We start from the raw sequence: 20992 nt of genomic DNA on the forward strand, positions 1-20992 counted from the left end.
CCCCGAGTCTCGCCTGGCTAAGCTCGTCTTCCAAAAACGTCTCACTTATATGCGAAACAACTAATTTAACGTTAATTTTAAGCACATAACCAAAACCGTGTAATAACTTCTCATATGTTGCTCAATTGGGGTGTTTGAATATACCATCGTGGCCAACTCAACACCACGATCATCTCCATATTTTTAGAAAAAATTTTTGGTGTCTCACGCGCCGGCCATAAAACCATTTCTGGGAAAATGGAAAACATATATACGTATATATAGAAAACCAAAAGTCCACTCACTGGTATGTAGTAAGGTCGTAACCCCCGAGTCTCGCCTGGCTAAGCTCGTCTTCCAGAAACGTCTCACTTATATGCGAAACAACTAATTTAACGTTAATTTTAAGCACATAACCAAAACCGTGTAATAACTTCTCATATGTTGCTCAATTGGGGTGTTTGAATATACCATCGTGGCCAACTCAACACCACGATCATCTCCATATTTTTAGAAAAATTTTTTGGTGTCTCACGCGCCGGCCAAGGCACGGCCACACACGCCAACCACGCGCAGGCACGTGCTTGGCACGCTGACGGAATCCCTAACGGCATTAGGGAATATTCCGTTAAAATTACCTGACGTCGTCAGTATATTTTGTCAAAGTTGACGGAATATTCCCCTTCTTTCTCCGATGACTCGCCAAGAACCTTCGCCGGCCACCGTCTCCAACGCTGGTTTCTGGAAAAATTTAAAACTTCATTTTCTCATTCATTTTTCAACCAAATTCCACCAATCTTATATGGATTTGAAGCTTTCAACAAGGAGAACATAACCTTACCTATTTGAAGTCCTAAAACCGACGAAAAGTTGTTGGAAAATCCTTCGAAATGCCGGCAAGGTATGCAACTCTACGAACTAGCCTATTCCGATGTCCAAGTCACTTCAAAACTAACCTAGGGTCCCAATAGAGTTGGTTAGGACCTTTTTTGGACCTTAAAACCTTAAAAAAAATCTTGACGATCACGTCAGAGTAACTTCTACCCCACCAGAACTCACGAGTTCTCGGGTTCCCGACTTCCTTTCTTCAAACCAATGGTACCACCAGTCTTGTGGAGTCAAGAGAAGAGTGATGATGGTCTTAGAAAGGTCGATCCGTGAGGTTTGGAGGGTTTTCTGCACAATTGGTCTACGGTTGTAAGGACGAGAGAAAGGGTTCGAGAAAGAAGGAGATGAGGAAGGGTTTGGCACGTGTGTATGTGTGTGTATGTCATGGGATAGGTCATAAATAAAAGGGTCTCAAACCCTAGTTGGGCTACAATGTTTAGGGCTCAAACAATTAAGTCCAACTAAAAAGAAACTAACCCAAATTTCACTTATTCCTTAGTAACATTTTCGCTACGAACCCGATTCGGCCCTAACTCGAGTCAACGCTCTCGTGGGGTCAAGTAAAATTTGGTCACATTAGCAGGAAAAATAATTTAAAACTATATACGTACATCCACGTCACCAAGCAAACGAGGGCATAATCGTCATTTTCACACATTCAGGGAGAAAATATATATTTATTCGAGACGAGTCGTCACATAACAGAATAGTTTCGTCCCTCCAGGAAAATGAGTATCATATGGATACAACAACAAAGTCTTATCTCAATAAGTGGGGTCGGGTGTAAGAATCTTAAAACATCAATGCGCTTAATTTTGTGCCAAGTCTTTCGTTAGCTTCCACTCATCCATGTCTTATCTTAAAGCCTCTTTCCAAGTCTTTTTATGTTTTCCTCTACTCTTTTTGCCCCGAGTATCTGTCTCATAATCGTATTTTCAAATTAGAGTATTTGTAGGTCATTGTTTCACATATCCAAACTACCTTAATTGATATTTTTTTTTCTCATCTTATCTTCAATTGCGGCTACTCCTACTTTACCTAAGATATTCTCGTTCTTAATCATGTCCTTTCTCGTTTATCCACACATCCAACGAAGCATTATCATCTCTATTACACTTATTTTTTGCACATGTTGATGCTTGACAACTTCAACATTCGGTGCAGTAAAGCATTAATAGCCTTATTGTTGTCCTATAAAAATTTTCCTTGAGTTTTAGTGGCATACGACGTTGCACAACACACTCGATGTACTTTTCCACCTTATCCTTCCAACTTGTATATGATTGAGATAATCATTCAATTATGCGTTCTTTTGCAAGATAGATCCAAGATAACGATAGCGTTCACTCTTTGGTACTCCCTAATCTCCAATCCTTACCCCTATCTCATTTGGACCTCCATTCCCACTGAACTTGCACTACATGTATTCTATCTTTGACCTACATAAACGAAGACCTTTATATTCTAACACTTCCCGCCAAAGGTTAAGTTTCACATTTACTCTCTTGCTTTATCTATCAACACTATACCATTTGCAAAAATCATACACCAAAGGATATCATCTTGAATATGTGCCGTTAACTTATCTATTACCAATGCAAAATGGTAAGGACTTAAAACTGAAACTTAGTGTAACCCTATGATTATGAGAAAATTTTTAGTTTGTCTTTCATGAGTTCTTACTCATATCCTTACTCCATCATACATATCTTTTATTGCTTGGATATATACTACTCGTGCTCCTCATCCAAATCTATGGATACCTCACAAATATTATTGGATGGATTACACTTTAATCCATTATCAATTCTTTTGATTTGCTTAAAAGCATAAATCATTAGCCACTTAGTGTTACAGTTTAGTGATATCCTTTTTTCACTTGTAAGTGAGATGTCTTACATTCGATTTTCATCAAAAGCGAATTTGAATCATATTATTACCAACCCATTGTGAAACTTAGCCTACTTTCTAAACTCCTTAACGTAAATAATATCGTTTGTTAAAATAAAAAAACATAAATCATATGTATAAAAAAAAAATAATAATAATAAAATAATAAAAAATAAATGTAGAGTTGCTCATCTACCCTACTATAAAAAAGGAACATCCCATGGGGAAAAGTTTGAGTTCCTGCTGAATAATTTTCTCATATAATGGCATCAAACATGGACTAAAGTCTAAAATATTTAATTATTATTGATTCTCTCGCAAACACTTTGATACCAAAAAATAAAAAGAAATCCAATTGAAGATTCCCAATCACCCATAATTTTTGCAATAAAAGTTAGACACCCATCTCAGCCGGCCGTGGCATGGCAAAATGCAAATAGTAAGAAAAGAAACCCTTCAACTCCCAACTCAATCACATCATATATAACATCAGTGCAAGTGGCTCTCTACCAAAACAGTGGAAATGAATGTTGTCTTTGCACCACGACATGATTTTAAACTCCGTGAACTCTTTAATCTAACAAATCTATCGATTGACAAAAAAAATAAAAATAAAAATAAAAATAAAATAAAATAAATATATATATATATATATGTGTGTGTGTGTGTGTGTGTGTGTGTGTAACAACAGAAAACTCCACAAGTAAATTAACGCAAACTGCAGATTTAATTCATAAGTTCGCCAAAAAGGGTTGGTTTAATTCAAAAGTTGAGAAACGAAACCCTCCAACTCCCAACTCATTCACATCATACATAACAACAGAAAACTCCACAAATAAATTAACACAAATTGAAAATTTAATTCACAAGTTAGCCAATGAGGGTTGGTTTAATTCAAAAATTGAGATTCCACAGCACAACTTTTTGGATTAAAGTTTATAGCACTAGTAGACGCACCATTTTTTTTTGTTGGCCTCATCGGATAAACAGTCCTTGTGATCATAAGGTATTTAGAAGATACTTTGTGTGATAAAAAAATTCTGATTTAAACTCATATGTTGAAGTCTATTAGGATATATTCTCAAAATTAAACTTTCCATCGTTCCTTTATTAATAGCCTGCACATAAGCCTCATGTGTGAGGCTGAGATGGTCATCACATCCCTTCTGTTCATCATTCATAAGTAGAACTCTCATTCACAATCGCTCACCATTCTGAAGTAGAAATTGCAAGTTGAAGTCGAATCCGAATACGCAAACTGAATTCTTCGATTGAAATTAGAGAGTGGAACGATGAAACAATGAATCTCACGCAGTTGGGTGTTAGGGTTCATCGTTGGAAATCAAATTGGGTTTGAGCGAAAGGTATGTATTTGTTTTGGTTTCTGATTGATGTTGTTCGGTCCAATATATACTACTTCTTTCTGAATCGTGTAACAGTTAATCAGATTCCATTTGTTATTGAGCAAGCCACAAGAAAACAAACGTCAACGGCAAATCGTCAAACAATGTGCATTAGGGATTGGACACCATACCGGCCAAATCATTCAAAGTTGCAGATTGGCCTAACTAAATTAATCAGAGTGGTTTGGTTCGGTTCGGTTTCAAAGACTGTATATTAAACTGAATTAAACGAATCGGTGAGTAGTTTAGTTTGTTCGGTGGACCTATTCGAAAACAGCTTAACCAAACCAAACCCTTTACGTTAATTTTATTATTTGTTGACCCTAGATATAATTTGATTATGACCATTTATAATTATATTCCATCACACACAATAATGTCAATCTTTAACATATTATTATATTTCGTAGTTTGTCATTTTGATCGCATAATGCCAATTATTTATAGTTGAGATGTCTCACTTTTAGGTTATAAAAAAACGATGCATGTTTTATAATTTGGGTGGAACAGTAAAGTCATATGACGGTGTTTCAAGTACACTAAAAAATTGCTTTGAAGAAAAGTAAGAAGATAAAACGGTCCAAAACTTCGAATCCGGATCCTCTTTATGAGGATTTCGAGAATCTGTGAATCATATCCATTCATCGTACATAGTGCGGTCAGAAATCATTTTAAATATTTTTATTTAAAATTAAATACAAACGGTATTTGACAAAAACTGACTGCACGATGTACGATAAATGGACACGATGGATCCCCAAGATCCTCACCAAAAGAATCCGGAGAGGATCCTGTTGGCAAAACTTCAATTGGTTACACGTAGTGGGATTGAGTGATTATATTGGCACCCTCACACACAACTTTCCAGCGATAACTTGTTTTAAAATGTTAGTAGTAGGGGTGTGCACGGTTTGATTCGATGCAGTTTTGAGTGAAACCAAAACCGAAATTGAAATTTTTTACGGTTTGGTTCGGTTCGGTTTGGTTTTTAAGAAAGAAATGTACATTTTAAAATATAAACCTATCTGCTTATAAGACGGTCTCATTTTCTACACAACACATTAATTAATGAACACATGTTAAGAATGAGTACATTGAATGAGGATGTTTTGATAATCTATTTCTGTCTAAAATTAGGACAATATATGCACAAACAAACCTTCAACAACTATATATGCAGCAAGCAAACTTGATGCAAGCAAACATGCAGCAAATGATGAATGATGATATTCTAGTGTGGTTGAGTAGATACTAAATGTATGGAACTCTAGCAAACAATTAATTAAAACATGACATCTCATATGGACATCTAATTAAATGTTTATTAGAATTTACGGTGCGGTTCGGTTTCGATGTGGTCTTCAAAAGCCAAAATCAAAATCAAACCGTTCCCTATAATGCGGTTCGGTTTCAAAACCGCAAAGCCAAACAGTTCGGTACGGTCCGATTTGATTCGTGTTTCGGTTTCAGTTTTTGGTTCCAAGTGCCCACCTCTAGTTAGTAGCTTCCAAACAAAAGCGCGTAAAGTTTCACCATATAGCTCTGCCGAAATTGGTTTGAATTTTCGGCAAGAATCTATCAAAGTAGTGCATCAGCAAGTGCTTGCCGAAATTGCTTTCAAACGTCAATAGATACCAAACGACATATCTCCATGTTTTCAATCGTTTTTTAAATACTTAATTTGTTTGAATAAGAGAATAGCATATGGCTTCTTATATGTAATCGTAGAGAAAATTGTAGTAAGGGTCTCTACATTTTAATTTAAATGGAGTAATGGTCTATCAATTAAAAATCTATGATCATTGGTCCCTCAACTCATCAAAACGTGTAGCTATGGTCTTTTTCGTCAACTCCGTTAAACTTCCATCAAAATGAGTCATGTGCCACGCATGTGAGGTCAGAATCAAGGGGAAAATATGGGAAATTAAATGAAAAAAAAGGTAGAAATGATCCTTCAATTTTAACCCGATTGGAGAAATGGTCTCTCGACTTAAACCCAATTGAAACGATGATCCTTCAACTTTAACCCAACTGTAGCAATGGTTCTTCCAACACGATGAAAGTTCTGATGGAGTTGATGAAAATGATCATAGCTGCATGTTTTGAGAAGTTAAGAGACCATTCATCATTGATTTTTAGTTGAAGAACCATTGCTTCAATTGACTTCAAGTTGATGAACCATTTCTACAATTTTCTTTGTAATCGTAATGTGAGTGAGACTCTCAACAAAGGTTGAACCAGAGACTCTCGCTCGCATTGGCCATATCCTTTGACTTCACCTCTGATCTTGTGTGGTGCCTATTCTATGCTAGTTTTTGGTTTAGGTGTGGCGATAACGATCGAAATGACAGCGCTTTTTGCTTCAAAATTACGTCATATATGAGAGGAAGAAGTTTGAACATGTATGGCTCATGAATAAAATAAGGAATGCTTCAACAACTCCACCGGTCTCTTGGTGTTACACAGTGTTACACAGTCAACAATCATTTTCCCAAGGCTAACAAATACATTTTCCAATATTTGAAGATGCATGAGAGAACAAAAGGTGTGGGTTCAAAGGGTACCTAATCTCTACATTTGGATACTTGTAAGGAATTGCCAATTTCCTCTAGAACTTTAATTTTAGCCAATTACCCTCCTAAACTTTTATAATTGGTCAATCCCCCCCCCCCCAAAAAACTTTAATTTTAGTCGATTTAACTCCTAAACTTTCGTAATTGGGCAATTTCCCCCTTAAACTTTAATTTTAGCCAATTATTCATGAACGTTTATAATTGGCCAACAAATTTGTTGAGATGAGTAATTAGTTTTTTTATTTGAATTTGGGTCTTGAATTGAAATAGTTGAACCAAGACGATCAAGTGAATCAAATCATAAGTCACAACGAAGGCTAATGAAATGACATCATAACTCTGTGTTGCCAAAAAACCAAGACCATAGAGAAGATTCATAGTTCTCCACATTAGGGACAAAATTCAAACAAAAAGTGTACGGATTGAACTAGCAGAAGAGAAGAAGAAGAAAACAACATGGTGTCCACATTAAGAATAAAATTACCTTTTTGCCATCAAACAGTTGCAATGTGTCGTGCATGTGCCCAAGATGAATGGAAAATTGGATTAAAAAAACTCCAAAATCTAATGCCAGGGGGAAATTGGTCAATTAAAAAAAGTTTAGGGGTAATCGGATAAAATTAAAGTTCAAGAGGAAAATTAGTTAATTATAAAACTTCAAGGGATAATTGACTAAAATTAAAGTCGAGAGGGAAAATTGACAGCCCCTTGTCTATACATGAAAATATATTGACCTTCTGCTTCATTAGGTTAGCTTAGCTTTTGCTAGGGTTTCTGTGTTAATGTATAAGGACATAACAACTAAGCTAACATTTTGCATATACTTTTGCCTAGCACGACAGTTGACGAAGTGCTACTCTAGTTTTCCTTCTCTATTTTAACAAAGAATTGATTAATAATGTGCTTCATCTCCACCGAGTCCTTAACAACTAAGCTATACATAAGAATAATTGTTTTAGTAGTAGGAAAATAGTAGCACCCAAACCAAATAAAGGTGTTGTTGGTAGGTGAATGATTCGCTCTCATTCCTATTTGTATATTACTAACAACTCATTATACTTTTAGCTAGCTGCCCCTCTATATATGACATATTACATGCTCAAGGGTCCTCAGCACTCTCTCTCTCTCTCTCTCTCTCTCTCTCTCTCTCTCTCTCTCTCTCGCTCTCTCTAAACTACACAGAGAAGACTTCCAACATGGCCAATGCAACAGCTCTGCTGATTCTCCTGCTGGCAGCCCCAACAGTGTATGGAGTGCAGCACATTGTCGGTGACGCCTCTGGTTGGAGCACATCGGTAGATTATGACTCTTGGGCTGCAAGTAACACCTTCACTGTTGGTGACACTCTTGGTAATCACATGCTCTTCATAACTCATGATTTCTCTTTCTGCGCTATAAAATATGTAGCTCATAGGCACTTGAACATGTTTCTCTAACACCTCTTGACCTAAAATTTGATCTTACCAGTGTTCAACTATGGTAGTTCCCACAAAGTGGATATTGTAAACCAAGCTGACTACGCCAGTTGCAGTTCAAGCAATTCCCTAAAAACCTATGATGATGGCGCCACGACAATCACCCTCTCCCAACCTGGTCCAGCCTACTTCATATGCCCTTCTGCAGGCCACTGTGCTAATGGCATGAAGCTTTCAGTCAATGTTGTAGCAGCTGGCACCCCAAGTGGTACTCCGTCAACCACCCCCCCATCTACACCCACCACTCCTGGAAGCAATCCTTCACCACCGCCACCGCCACCACCTCCTGAGGGAGCAGCAAATTCTCTTGACATGAATATGCTTGGGTTTCCACTTGTGTTGTTGGCAACCTTGGTTGCATTCATGGGATAGGGAGGAGGCAGTGCTATTGATCTTTGTTTTTTTTTTCTCTTTCTTTTTCTAGTTTAATAATTGACCAAATCTTCTTGTATTTTCCTGAATTTGGGTGGTGTTAAGAGATGATAATGTAGATTTTATGTTTATTATGAATGAACAATTGGTTCGTAAACTTTCGGTATCTCTTATCAAATACCAAAGCTTTCAGTATTTATTTGAACTGAAATTATGACTTTAGCCCCTGAAACTCAAGTTTCTTTACATAAAACCCGACATAGTCTTTTTATCTGAATAAAACCCAATGACTAGGCTCCACATAAGTAAATTCATTAATTTTGTTTGCCTTTACACATTTTTCATTTTTTAGATGCCTAAAATAACCCTAATTACCGTTTTGATGTAGACATTTAATTGACACACCCCGACCGAGATCAGGGCGTGCTGGCCGTCACACGAAGGTGACGTAGCCATGTGCGCGTGCGGAAGCTATTAAGATAGTAAGATAAAAGTACTAATAATTAAAAACCTAATAGCATACAAAGTACTAGTGTATGTGAGACATAATTCAGAGCAAGTCTACAACAGTCCAAAAGGAAAAGATACGACATAATTACACCCGAAGGTGACCCTACAATGGTGAGTGTCTGTTAGAAATGCCGGGATGCCCTCTGGGATAAACCACCGAACCTGCTAGACCACTAGAACCTGGAGGGGCGCAAAAACAAAAGCGTGAGTGGGCAAAAACAAAGTTCTTTGAAAACTCTTTAGCAAAATACATTCTAACCCCTCGCCGTAAAACCTGTATACTTCCCAGAAAATGAACATATATACGTATGTATAGGTATGCCAATCATGCTCCATGATATGCCATTCATGCTCGAGAATATGCCACAACAGAATCTCATAATCAAATATAAATGCTCAAGCGTAATTCACATCAATAACATATAATCTGGCAGTCGGGAGTCACCTAACGTGACATGTACCGCTGCATATAGAGCTCCAATCTCAACTCAACATCTGAATCTGCACACGAGTCGGAACCACCTAACATGGTCTGTACGACAGGACTGGGTGTAATATATACGCTCTAGTGCTACAATCACGTGAAGACTGTGCGAATAATCGCGGGTCACCTACGAGTCGGAACCACCTAATGTGGTCTGCACGACAAGGCTATGCACCTACTTGGATCCAAGGCGAGCGTGTGGTGCGGGTGAACATCACGTGAAGGACTCTGCCCCTCTCTGGGCGGGAGCACTAACACCGGGGGTGCAGATTATGAGCTCTCTAAGCATCTCAAACTACTATTGCATAACAACATGAATACCGCTTACCTGGCACTTACCTGTGCGTCCACAGCACCAAATACACATTTATATATATGTATGCCACTACTAATACATGCGATGATGCGTAAACAACATTCATATGATGCATGGCATAAAACAATAACCTTTTCTATTCTATTTCTGGGAATTTAGATGTATATAGGTATATACGGAAAACAAAAGCCCACTCACTGATAAGTGGAAGGGTCGTAGCCCCCCTGCCTCGAGTGTGTACGCTCGTCCTCGGAATACGAATCACCTATACGCGAAAAAGCTACGAAAACGTTAATTTAAAAGCACATAACCAACTTCTCGTAATAACTTATCATACATTGCTCAAATTGGACAATTGAATATACCAACCTGACCTACACAACCTCAGGATCACACCCATATTTTTAAAATAATTTTTTGGACCCCGCACGCGCCCCCACGCGCCGTCCTAGGCACGGACCTACGCGCCCCCCACGCGCGGCCACGTGCCATGCACACTGACGGTGTCAACAGACGCCGTCAGGAATATTCCGTCAACTAACGGAATATTCCGTTAAATCTAACTGTTACCGTTAACTGCCGTTAGGAATATTCCGTTAAACTTAACGGAATATTCCCCTTTCTTCTCCGGCGAGACGCCGGCGCCGGCGACGGCGCCGGAAAACTGGAAAATTTTCAAACTTTGTTTTCTCCTTCGTTTTTCAACCAAATTTCATGATTCAAACGCCAAAATGAAGCTTAGGACTAGTAGAATCACGATAGACTAGTTTCAAGGGCTAAAAATTGCTAGATCATACCTGCAACAACAATCAAAGTTCGGCCAACTTTACATCCAACGATCGTGACGTCCAAATTCACCCAACGAACCACTCCGAGGCTCCTTGGGACCTCACAAACACAACTACAAGCTTCAAAATTGCAAAAACAAGCTAGTTTAAGGGTTGCATGAACAGTACATAATTCGGCCATTGTTGAAACGACGTGAAAACGTTCGAATTCTTACCTGGAATTGGTATGGTTGTGCTCCTCACAACCTCACGAGTTCAATGGTGTAATTGGTTTCTTGATTGGTGAAAGTTTGAGTGTGTTTGTGTGTATAACCGTATGTTTGCAGAAGGAAGAAGAAGAAGATGCACTCGGGGAGAGAGAGAGAGAGAGAGAGACAGAGAAAGACAGAGTGAGGGAATGAGGGAGGGAATCCCGGGAGAAAAGAGAGTGTATGAGTGTGTGTGGTCCCACAACCCACACAACACAACACTAATGTGTAAACGAACAAATTAGGGGTAAAATCGTAAATTCACACGTACGTTAAAATGAAATTTGGGACGGGATGTTACATTAATTCTATACAGATTTGAAGGGAGAAATTAATAAAAAGAAATGTATTAATGTTTAAAATCATTGCATTAATATATCAAAACAAATTTTATGTTAAGGCAAAAAAGAACTAATAATGTTATACTTTCCTTAAGAGTTTGTAATTGTTTTTTAAATTTGCATAAATTTAGACAATTTTAATTTAACCTTGTCATTTTCTTACCAAATGAAAATTTGGAAGAGCACTATAAAATAATTTACCTATATTTAAAAAATATAGGTAAATTATTTGGACATGTGCATTAGTAATAAATTTGCCTTGTATATGTAATGATACATGCAAAATAATTTACTCCAGGGTACCCTCTTGGATTATTGTATGTCGTCTTCTTGACACTAATAAAGTCGCTATCATTTCAACTCAAAAAAAAAAAAATTACTTATAGAATAAAAAATGTTATTTGATTCAAAATAAATTTATCAATATTTTATATGATAATATAGGTAAAATTTTCCACAGATATATATTAGTAGTAAAATATGCCCAATATATATAATAATTGTGACATCCCACATCGCCCAGGAGAGTGATCCTTATATGTATATTCTCATCCCTACCTAGCACGAGGCCTTTTGGGAGCTCACTGCCTTCGGGTTCCGTAGGAACTCCGAAGTTAAGCGAGAAGGGGGCTAGAGCAATCCCATGATGGGTGACCCATTGGGAAGTTACTCGTGAGTTCCCAAAAATAAAACCGTGAGGGAATGGTAAGCCCAAAGCGGACAATATCGTGCTACGGTGGTGGAGCGGGCCCGGGAAGTGATCCGCCTTGGGCCGGGATGTGACAATAATGCATGAAAATAATTCACCAACAAATAAAGGAAATTTGATTAAAAATTAATATATCTACTACTTTTTGTTTATGAATTTCAATTTCTTTTTTTATATTACAAACATAATGTACCTACAATATAATTTACCTATTGTTTAATCTTATAAGAAAATAATGTATCTACTATTTTATTTTATTTATTTATTTATTTTTGTTTTTTGTCGAATATGTACTGTTTTATTTTAATGGAGATAATTTGTCTTGGTTTAATTTTTACGAAATTATTTAGGCACTGTTTAACTTTCCCAAAATAATGGAACTACTATTTTAATTTACCTACAAAATAAATACTATTTGATTCAAAATTAATTTACTTATATTTTACATATAAATATAGATAAATTATTTTTAACAAGCATATATGATAACAAACAAAAAATGCCTAATGTATGTAATAATCTAGGTAAAATAATTTACCTACAGCATAAAAGAATATTAATTGGTTTTTTGTTGTTTTATAAAACAATATTAGTATTTGATGCAAAATAACTGATTGTACAAAGGATTTTTCTTTCCAAACGAAAAATGTGCCCATAAATTGTTTATGAACATAGCTAAATTTATATATATATATATATATATATATATATATATATATATATTCCTAATATTTATCATACAAGAAAGGTAAAATTTCCATATGGGCTTAATTGCTAATCATAATTAGGGTGTGGGTAATAATATTTATTGACATAACTAGAGTTTTGTGGCATAAGTTGTAAATATGTGATGATAATTGGTTACATATTTGTCTACATGGTACTCTATTTGAAATTTGGGTTTTATTTGGAAGATTAATATTATGTGGGTTTTTGTTTGGAAAATAAGAGTTTCAAGGGCCTTTTTCTAAAGAACCCTTCAACAATATTTGAATTCGAAAGCTGTGGTTGATTTCGAATACGTGGTGTGGAAGACGCTGCCGGAGACGGTCTGTGAAACTCATGGAAAATATTTGATTCGCGGAGAAGTTTTGGACCGAGGGAGACGACAAACTAAATGCACGGGGAAGTTACAATTCAATTTTTGTAAATATTGTCCAATTCTGTTGGGCAATAATGAACGGGTTATTTATAACCCAATTTCATCTTAAGCTCGGTTATTAACGGGTCATTTATAACCTAGTTTCACCTTAAGCTCGGTTTGACTGATTTGTTGTCAGCCGTTTAGATTTGCCTGCACATCGTTTGAATGTGCTTTTAAAATGACTAAAAACGTTTTTTTTGTAAAAATAATTTTGAAATCAATTTTTAATAAAAATACAAGTAAATTCTAAAAAATTACTTAAAGTGCTGAAAGCATTTCAAGTGCTTTTAGAGTCCAAAATATTTTTTTTCAAAAACGTTTTTAATTATTTAAAAAGTACATCCAAACGAATACCTTGTCTGAAAACAAAAGGTCCGGCCCTCTAAAATATTAATTTACAATTAAGCCCAGCTCGCGAGTTGCGCGACCCACAGAATTCAACCCCTTTTACCTTCGCCTAAAGTCCTCAAATCCAAACGCCCTCCTCCTTCCTTTCGCTCCATCTGATTTCAAATCAAAGGACAAAAAGCAAGCGAGAGAGACAGAGATGGCCGGAGAGGAAGAGAACAGCGAGTTCTACCTTAGGTACTACGTCGGCCACAAGGGCAAGTTCGGCCACGAGTTCCTGGAGTTTGAGTTTCGACCCGACGGCAAGCTCCGCTACGCCAACAACTCCAACTACAAGAACGACACCATCATCCGCAAGGAGGTCTACGTCACTCCCGCTGTCGTCAGGGAGTGCTGTCGTATCATCTCGGAGAGTGAGGTTCGTCTTCAATTGTAAACCCTTTTGTTTCTGTCACTTGTAATCTCTCTATTTGTTTTGTTTTGGGTTTCAGGGTTTATGGTTTTTTTTTTATTTTATTGATTTGGTGATTAGGGTTTTAGGGTTCGTCTGTTGTTGGGGTCGGTGTAATGCTACAATTGCCTACATTGCAAAAAGAAGTACGATATTTTGGTGTTTTATATGAGTTATTGGGTGCTGTATTGTTTTTATGTATTGGAATTAGATTATGCAGATTAGGGTTTGTTTTAGGAAATTTTGAGGGGGTTTCTGCGATTTTTATTTATTTAAGGGTGTTTTGTTATGTGGGTTTCTGTTTGTTATGGGAAATTTGATGGGTTAAGTGGAATTTAGCGTAAATGGGATATTCTCCGTTTGGTTTCTCAGATAGGGGGAAAGGAAACAAGGTGGATCTTTCGTGCGTGATTGAGGATATTTTACGGGGGCTGGATTGTTTGGATTGTTACTTGTTAGTGTCTAAATGTCTATTAATTTAATTATTTACATTATGTTGATTATTTGTTTCCGCTTTAGGCCTTGGATTTTCGTTTGGGTTCTATGAAAGTTGAGGTCGAAGAAAATAAGGTGGGAGTGAGTTTAAGAAGAGGTTTCATGTCTTGTGTTAGGAACGTGAATGCATTTCAGCTTATGACTATTACCCTATATTTGGATTAGGAAATTTAAACTTCCTGTAACTTAGGCTAAATTTGTTAGGCGTGCCCTACAAAATGACTTGATCCAATACATTTGGCAGAACTTTCGAATGACACCTTTCAAGGTTCTATTTTGAAAGTACTTTGTTTAATGTATTTGTAGTGTTTGAGTAGTTCATTGCTGATATCCTTCTGGTGCATTTATACCAATTAAGTGTAAAGTTCCTTGGTACTTTGAAAGCCCCTCATCCAAAACATAGGTTTATAGTCATCTGATTGATGGTTTAGGCTTTTCTATCTCATCCTCGAGGAGTCAGGGGATTGAGAAAAAGTAAAGTATATATGTGTTTGGTTCTTGTAGGATCTAAGCAATTGTGATTTAATGTGGCTGGTTTTAGATGTGATTTAATGTGGCTGGTTTTAGAGGTGATTTAATGTATGGTTTCAGTACTATACTACCATCTTTTGGTTAAAGTTTTTGGGTTTCCTGAGAGCATGGAAAATTCGAGATTGGGGAAATGACAAGGAAATTGTGCGTGTCCAGTGGAGGCAAATATGAGATAAAATAAGTTTAATAGTAACATTATTGGAGTGTATTTTTGGATTCCCAGTTATTGATAGCAATCTGAATTTTCTTCTAATATTTCAGTTAACATTAAGTTCACAACATTGAAATTGGGGAATCAAGAGCAAGGAAATCACCTCTAAAACATGAAGTTCAATTTTTCCATTAATCAATAACTCTTGTTTCAGATTGCCATGTAATAAGGTTAAAGGAAACATTGATATTGGGTGGAATTAGCTATGTCTTATTAAAGGATGGAAAACAAACATTCGTTTTATCTTAACTGAACAGTGAAAGTTCTTGTCAACACTCACTCCTTACATTGATTATGCATTCAAATTGATTGATCTTGGGAACTGTATTCTTCCTGGAATTTGAGTATTGGAATTCTGTTGTCCTGATTTCCTTAATTGGTTACATGTTTGCTTCAATTCAGATCATGAAGGAAGATGATGTGAACTGGCCAGAACCTGACCGTGTTGGGCGGCAGGAGCTTGAAATTGTAATGGGGAATGAGCATATCTCCTTCACTACTTCAAAGATTGGATCGCTTGTTGATGTCCAGAGCAGTAAGGATCCTGAAGGTCTTCGTATCTTTTATTATCTCGTTCAGGTTAGTTAATTTGCACTTTCATTTAGTATTAGGAGATGCTTTCTTTTTCTGGATTCTCATTGCATAATGCTGATAGCTCATACATGTCACTGCTGTAATTATGTCCTCCCATAAGCGAGATTTCACTGTGTATAATTGCTGCACGGTATGAGCTTGAGCTTGTTCTGTGGAATACGCTTCTAGTATTCAATGCATTCTTGTATGTTATGTCGTAGATGGAGAGAACATGCTATTATGTGCATATGTGAGTTTTTGAGAATCAGGTGCTTAACAGGGCAGTGCTTTTTCCGCGGATGTTCAAACCGTTTGGTGTTGAATGACTTATCTTATGGAAGAATGATAAGATGGTATCTCTGCCCAATTTTGCATGGGTGATGGGTCTATGCTGGTTTTTCTATTTATGCAATGAAACACCTTAGTTTCCTCACATGTTGCATATTGAGTCCATTTTTAGCCTCGTATACGAGTTCTTTCATGAAGTCTTGCTTCTGTCTGAGTGACTTAGCATGAGTTTTCTGCCCAAGACTGTTTCTTAATGACATTTTTATTTGATCGCAGGATCTGAAGTGCTTTGTGTTCTCTCTCATCTCCCTTCACTTCAAGATCAAGCCGATATAAGATGTATCAGTATTTGCTTGTCAAGTTGCACTCCTGGGTTTTGTATGCCTTTCGATACAGTTAACATTTTTAATATGAAGGCCTAATCATTTGACAATCTTTTTGTAACTTCTGTTATTTGGATGGTTACGAGTGGATTTCGGAATATATGCCAAATGGAATTCTACAATCTGTTGCGAAATCTCCAGTTTCTCGGTGTCGACTCTGCATCTCCTACCGTGTGTGTTTCGGGGCTGCAGGCGGCAACTGCCAAAGAAAGCAGATAGTATGCCAATTGATTTAGGTGGAATTTATGATATTAACATGAGCATTGTCGTCCCGCAACTCACTATATTGCTTCAAATGCATTGCAATTCTCTCTTTCAATATTCTTACTCACTTCCCAAAGGTCAGCTAGAGAGACTAAATTTCTAAATCAAATCTCGTAAACCAAATGATGTGGATATATGATTGGATTATTTCTCTCTAGCATTATTCCCTAGAGAGACAAGCAAGTACAACTAGCCAGACTTAGCTAGCTCCGAATCAAACAAGTAATTCAAAGGACATTTTTTATACGCATCCTGGAGAGGTCATTCTGTAATGATATGAGCTTGATCTATTGGTAACTATCCATCTTTGAGCGGAGCACACTTTTAGAAACATAATTAGCGCCAATTATGAGTAAACTATATATTTGTCTACATAGACTTGAGTAAGAACAATCCGACTAGGGCACCATGCCCACCCCCTTGTATCCAGGGTGGTGTCGTTGATTTTAGGGTTAAGTACAAAAAACTACATCAACCATTGGTGTCACGACACTTTCATACCTCATCTTTTAAAATTGACAATGTCATACCTCATCTTACAAATTTGTGCCAATGTTATACCCTTCCGTTAGCCTGCTGTTAATTTGTCAGTTAAATGCTGACGTGGCTTGATCTAGATCCCACTTTCTATTAAAAAATTTAAAAAATATTAAAAAAACTAAAAACAAAATCATTTAATATTTTTAAATGTTAAAATAATAATAAAAAGTTAAAAAACAAAAAAACAAAACCTTTCGTCCCTTCCACCCCTCCCCCCTTCTCTCTGTCCCCATCTTCATCTTCTTCCCTGCTTAATCTTCGAAGAAGGAAAAGAAAAAAAAAACCTAAACCCAGTTCGTCCCCCCCCCCACCACAAAACAAATTCAACCCCCTGCAACCCAGAAAGAAGAAGAAGAAGAAGAAAAAACCTGGATCCCGTTGGCCAAGCCGATTCCGCGGGTGGAGAACCTGGGTGCGGAGAAAATGGGGGGAATGGTTGTGGATTTAAGGAGTGGGGTGTGCAGAGGAGGGAAGAGGGTGGGTGCGAGGTTGGGTGCGGGGGAAGACAATTGGTTTTTTTTTTTTTTTTTCTAGGTTGCAACATTTAGGGGGAAGAAGAGAGAGGGCACCCCGAGGGGGGTGTGAAGGGACAAAGTTTTTTTTTTTTTTTTTCTTTCTTTTTCCTGGATTGCAGCAAGTAGGAAGAAGAGGAAAGGAGATGAAGATGGGGGACAAGAGAGAGGGCGCGCGCGCGCCGGGGGGGGGGGGTGGTGGTGAGAGAAGTTTTGTTTGTTTGTTTTTTTTTTCTTTTTTCTGGGTTGCAACAGATAGGGGAAGAAGAGGAAAGAAGATGAAGATGGGGGGGGGGGGGGGGGGGGGGAAGAGAGAGGGTGTCGGGGGTGGGGGGGGGATGACAAAGTTTTTTTTTTTTTTTTTTTTTTTTTTTTTTTCTTTCTGGGTAGCATCAGGTAGGAAGAAGAGGAAGGGAGATGAAGATGGGGGAGAAGAGAGAGGGCATGCAAAGGGGAAGTTTTGTTTGGTTGTTTTTAAAAATAAAAAAAAAAAAAAATTTCTTTATTATTTTAATATTTAAAAAATATTGAATGATTTTTTTTAGTTTTTAATAATTTTTTAATAGAAAGTGGGTCCTGAATCAAGCCACGTTAGCATTTAACTGAGAAATTAACAGAAAAACTGACGGAGGTATGACATTGACACAAATTCGTAAGATGAGGTATGACATTGTCATTTTAAAAAGATGAGGTATGAAAGTGTCGTAAGATCAATAGTTAGGATAGTTTTTTTGTACTTTACCCTTGATTTTATCTTTGGTAGAGGCTAGTTATCTTTAAGGTTGACACTCATTCACTTTTTCTTTTATATAAAGCGATATGCTACCGAAACTAATCGAATTTGAGTACATATGGGATATCAGGTCTAATCTAGCCAATGCGGCTACATCCATGTTTTGCGACACTCATTCAGTTAGAAGATGAAAGATCCACTTTAAGATAGTGTTAAAAAATACATTTGTGAGAAAATTAGGTTTCATGATATCATTTTTTAGTACATCATATCATCCTAAAATCCAAGATGTCATCAAACTTGAAAATTTAATAATTGATATAGTCACAACTCATAGATTAATAACTTCAACGTTCGCAAAACCTTCAAATTCAACATCTTAACGGAGTTGTTAACCATAAAAGAAACTACATGAATAAAAGGAAAATTTTATTTAAACTCATATAATTTTTCTCGACATCTAATTTAAACTTTATATGTGAAATGTTTGTATTACCCTATTGCATAATCACCATCAAGTACTAGATAAAATTAACAGTAAAAATAAATTTTATTATTAAACTCACACCCAATAATGAAACCTAACAAAAACAATGACACCCAATACAAATCATGTTTTTATGTTTATATTCATGCTTCTGTCTCTTACAAAAGAATCGACAGCACCCAGTACAAACAAACAAGAAGTTTTCTCACCACATGGATTATGGAGTTGCTCTCAACTAGCTTTTCTTCTATCTTCCTTCGAACTGGGACCTAGGTGCAAACATATGCTGATATATAAGTGAGTGTGCTGAAGAAGCCAAAATAAACAAATGCAAGAGGGTAGGTTAAAGAGGATGACTTGTTTGACATGGTTACACAAAGCAACATGGGATTTATCGAGAGCAACAATGTAGAGGATAATGGAGATTCCATTAAAAGTAATTGTTGGAAGGAGATAACGTTAGAAGAGAGAATGCTTTGATTTTGGATTATTTTTTAAATGAGTGTAAAAGATAAACTGAATTGGGTTTGTGAGGGCAGTTTAAGTAGTAAATTTGAGTTTAAAGAGATATTAATAATTGATAGGAGCATATTTATGCGACTTAATTGGCTTGTTCTCGTGCATTTATGTTGTGTTTCCTTAGTTATTTTAGTGTTTAAAGTCACTTTTGTGTGTTTTCAGGTTATAAAGCCAAAGTGTGCAAGAAGATGCAAATTGGAGTCTTTTGGAGCAAAAGAAGAATGAATGAGTTGAAGACTTGAAGAAACGAGGATTCCTACTCCAATGATGATTCCTACTCCAACAAGGATTCCTACTTGAAGTAGGAAAGTTAACCCTAGGTTTCCCATTTTGGTAACCTTTCCTAATCTTAAAAATCCTTATTTTCCAGCCACTTTGAAGGCCTTGTAGGCACTTTAGGACACAAAACAAAGGCCCTAGACCCCTTAAACCCCTTTGCCGTGGGTTTCCCTTTCTCTCCATCCCTTGCCGTGCAAGGGGGGGGCATTTATGTCCTATTTTATGCACTTAAACACATGCTCCTTTCTAAATAAAACCCTAGCCGCACATTGCAGCCAATCCCTTTTTAATTTCTGATTTGATTTCCTAATTCTATAAGCTTTTGACTTAATTTTAGTTAACCAAAATAAGCTAGGGTTTTAATTTCTGAAACCCTATATATTCTAAGCCTAGCCGCACCCTAAGGGGAGTTCTATTATTCATATGAGCCACACATCCTTCTTTGCCGCAGCCACCATCACCTTCATCCTTCTCTGCCGCAGCCTTCCACACATCCCAGCCACCATTCTACACCTCCATACACCTTTCGTCCATTGCAGCCACCTTCCACAACCCTTGCCGCACCACCATATCATCCCAACTCCCTTCCCAAACCAAAATAACATCCAAATCATCCTAAGAACTCTCTGCCGCAGCAAGGAGAAGAAGAAAGAGGAGCTTGAACGTGCAGAAATTCAAAGTGGAATTGTTGGGCGTTTTAGGTGTAATCAATCTTTTGTTCTCTATGTTTAATTTCAATTTTGTTTCTCTTTTTGTGAACATGAGAGGCTAAATCCCTAGTTAGCTAGGGGGTGATTCAAAACCATGTTTATGTTTGCAATATAAATTGATTACCTTCGGTTGGAATTTCATGAGTTGTGGATTCAATTTGTTTAACTGCTTGATTGATAACTTATTTGTGTATGTTTATTGAGAGTGCACACTTAGTTTTCATGCATGAATATGATGCTAGAATATAAGTGAGTTTCACCTAATAATTACAAACTTATATTCACAAGTAGTGGAGGTCGCTTATAAACGATCGCGTTAAATGAATTCTTGGCACTAGTTTCATGCTCATCATAGTAACGAATGCCTCGTCAACACTTATAGTTTTCATGTTGCTTAATAATATTTGATTGTATCTTTATTGTGCTTTTCACGTAAAGGATTTTTGGAGAATGTTTTGAATTGTTGTATGCGCTGTCCCATCCAATTCATTAACTTAATGAGAACTTGAAGGTTAATTTAAGCGAACCTAATTAACCCGAGGTGTTGA

General features: G+C 36.9%; 2 protein-coding genes across 2 annotated transcripts; both read left to right on the plus strand.

The window, feature by feature from the left end:
• The first annotated feature begins 7852 nt into the window (after positions 1–7852).
• On the plus strand, positions 7853–8746 carry LOC137734681 (mavicyanin). The gene is made up of 2 exons (XM_068473943.2): positions 7853–8083; positions 8201–8746. The coding sequence occupies exons 1-2, from the start codon at positions 7930–7932 to the stop codon at positions 8578–8580; spliced, it is 534 nt and encodes a 177-aa protein (XP_068330044.2). The 5' UTR covers positions 7853–7929; the 3' UTR covers positions 8581–8746.
• A 4813-nt stretch (positions 8747–13559) lies between these two features.
• On the plus strand, positions 13560–16522 carry LOC137734682 (protein mago nashi homolog). The gene is made up of 3 exons (XM_068473944.2): positions 13560–13886; positions 15559–15735; positions 16294–16522. Exons 1-3 carry the CDS (start codon positions 13668–13670, stop codon positions 16351–16353), a joined length of 456 nt encoding a protein of 151 aa, XP_068330045.1. The 5' UTR covers positions 13560–13667; the 3' UTR covers positions 16354–16522.
• Positions 16523–20992: the final 4470 nt, after the last annotated feature.

The sequence above is a fragment of the Pyrus communis genome, chromosome 7 (assembly GCF_041283825.1).
Source record: "Pyrus communis isolate YQ-2024b chromosome 7, ASM4128382v1, whole genome shotgun sequence".
Taxonomy (NCBI): domain Eukaryota; kingdom Viridiplantae; phylum Streptophyta; class Magnoliopsida; order Rosales; family Rosaceae; genus Pyrus; species Pyrus communis.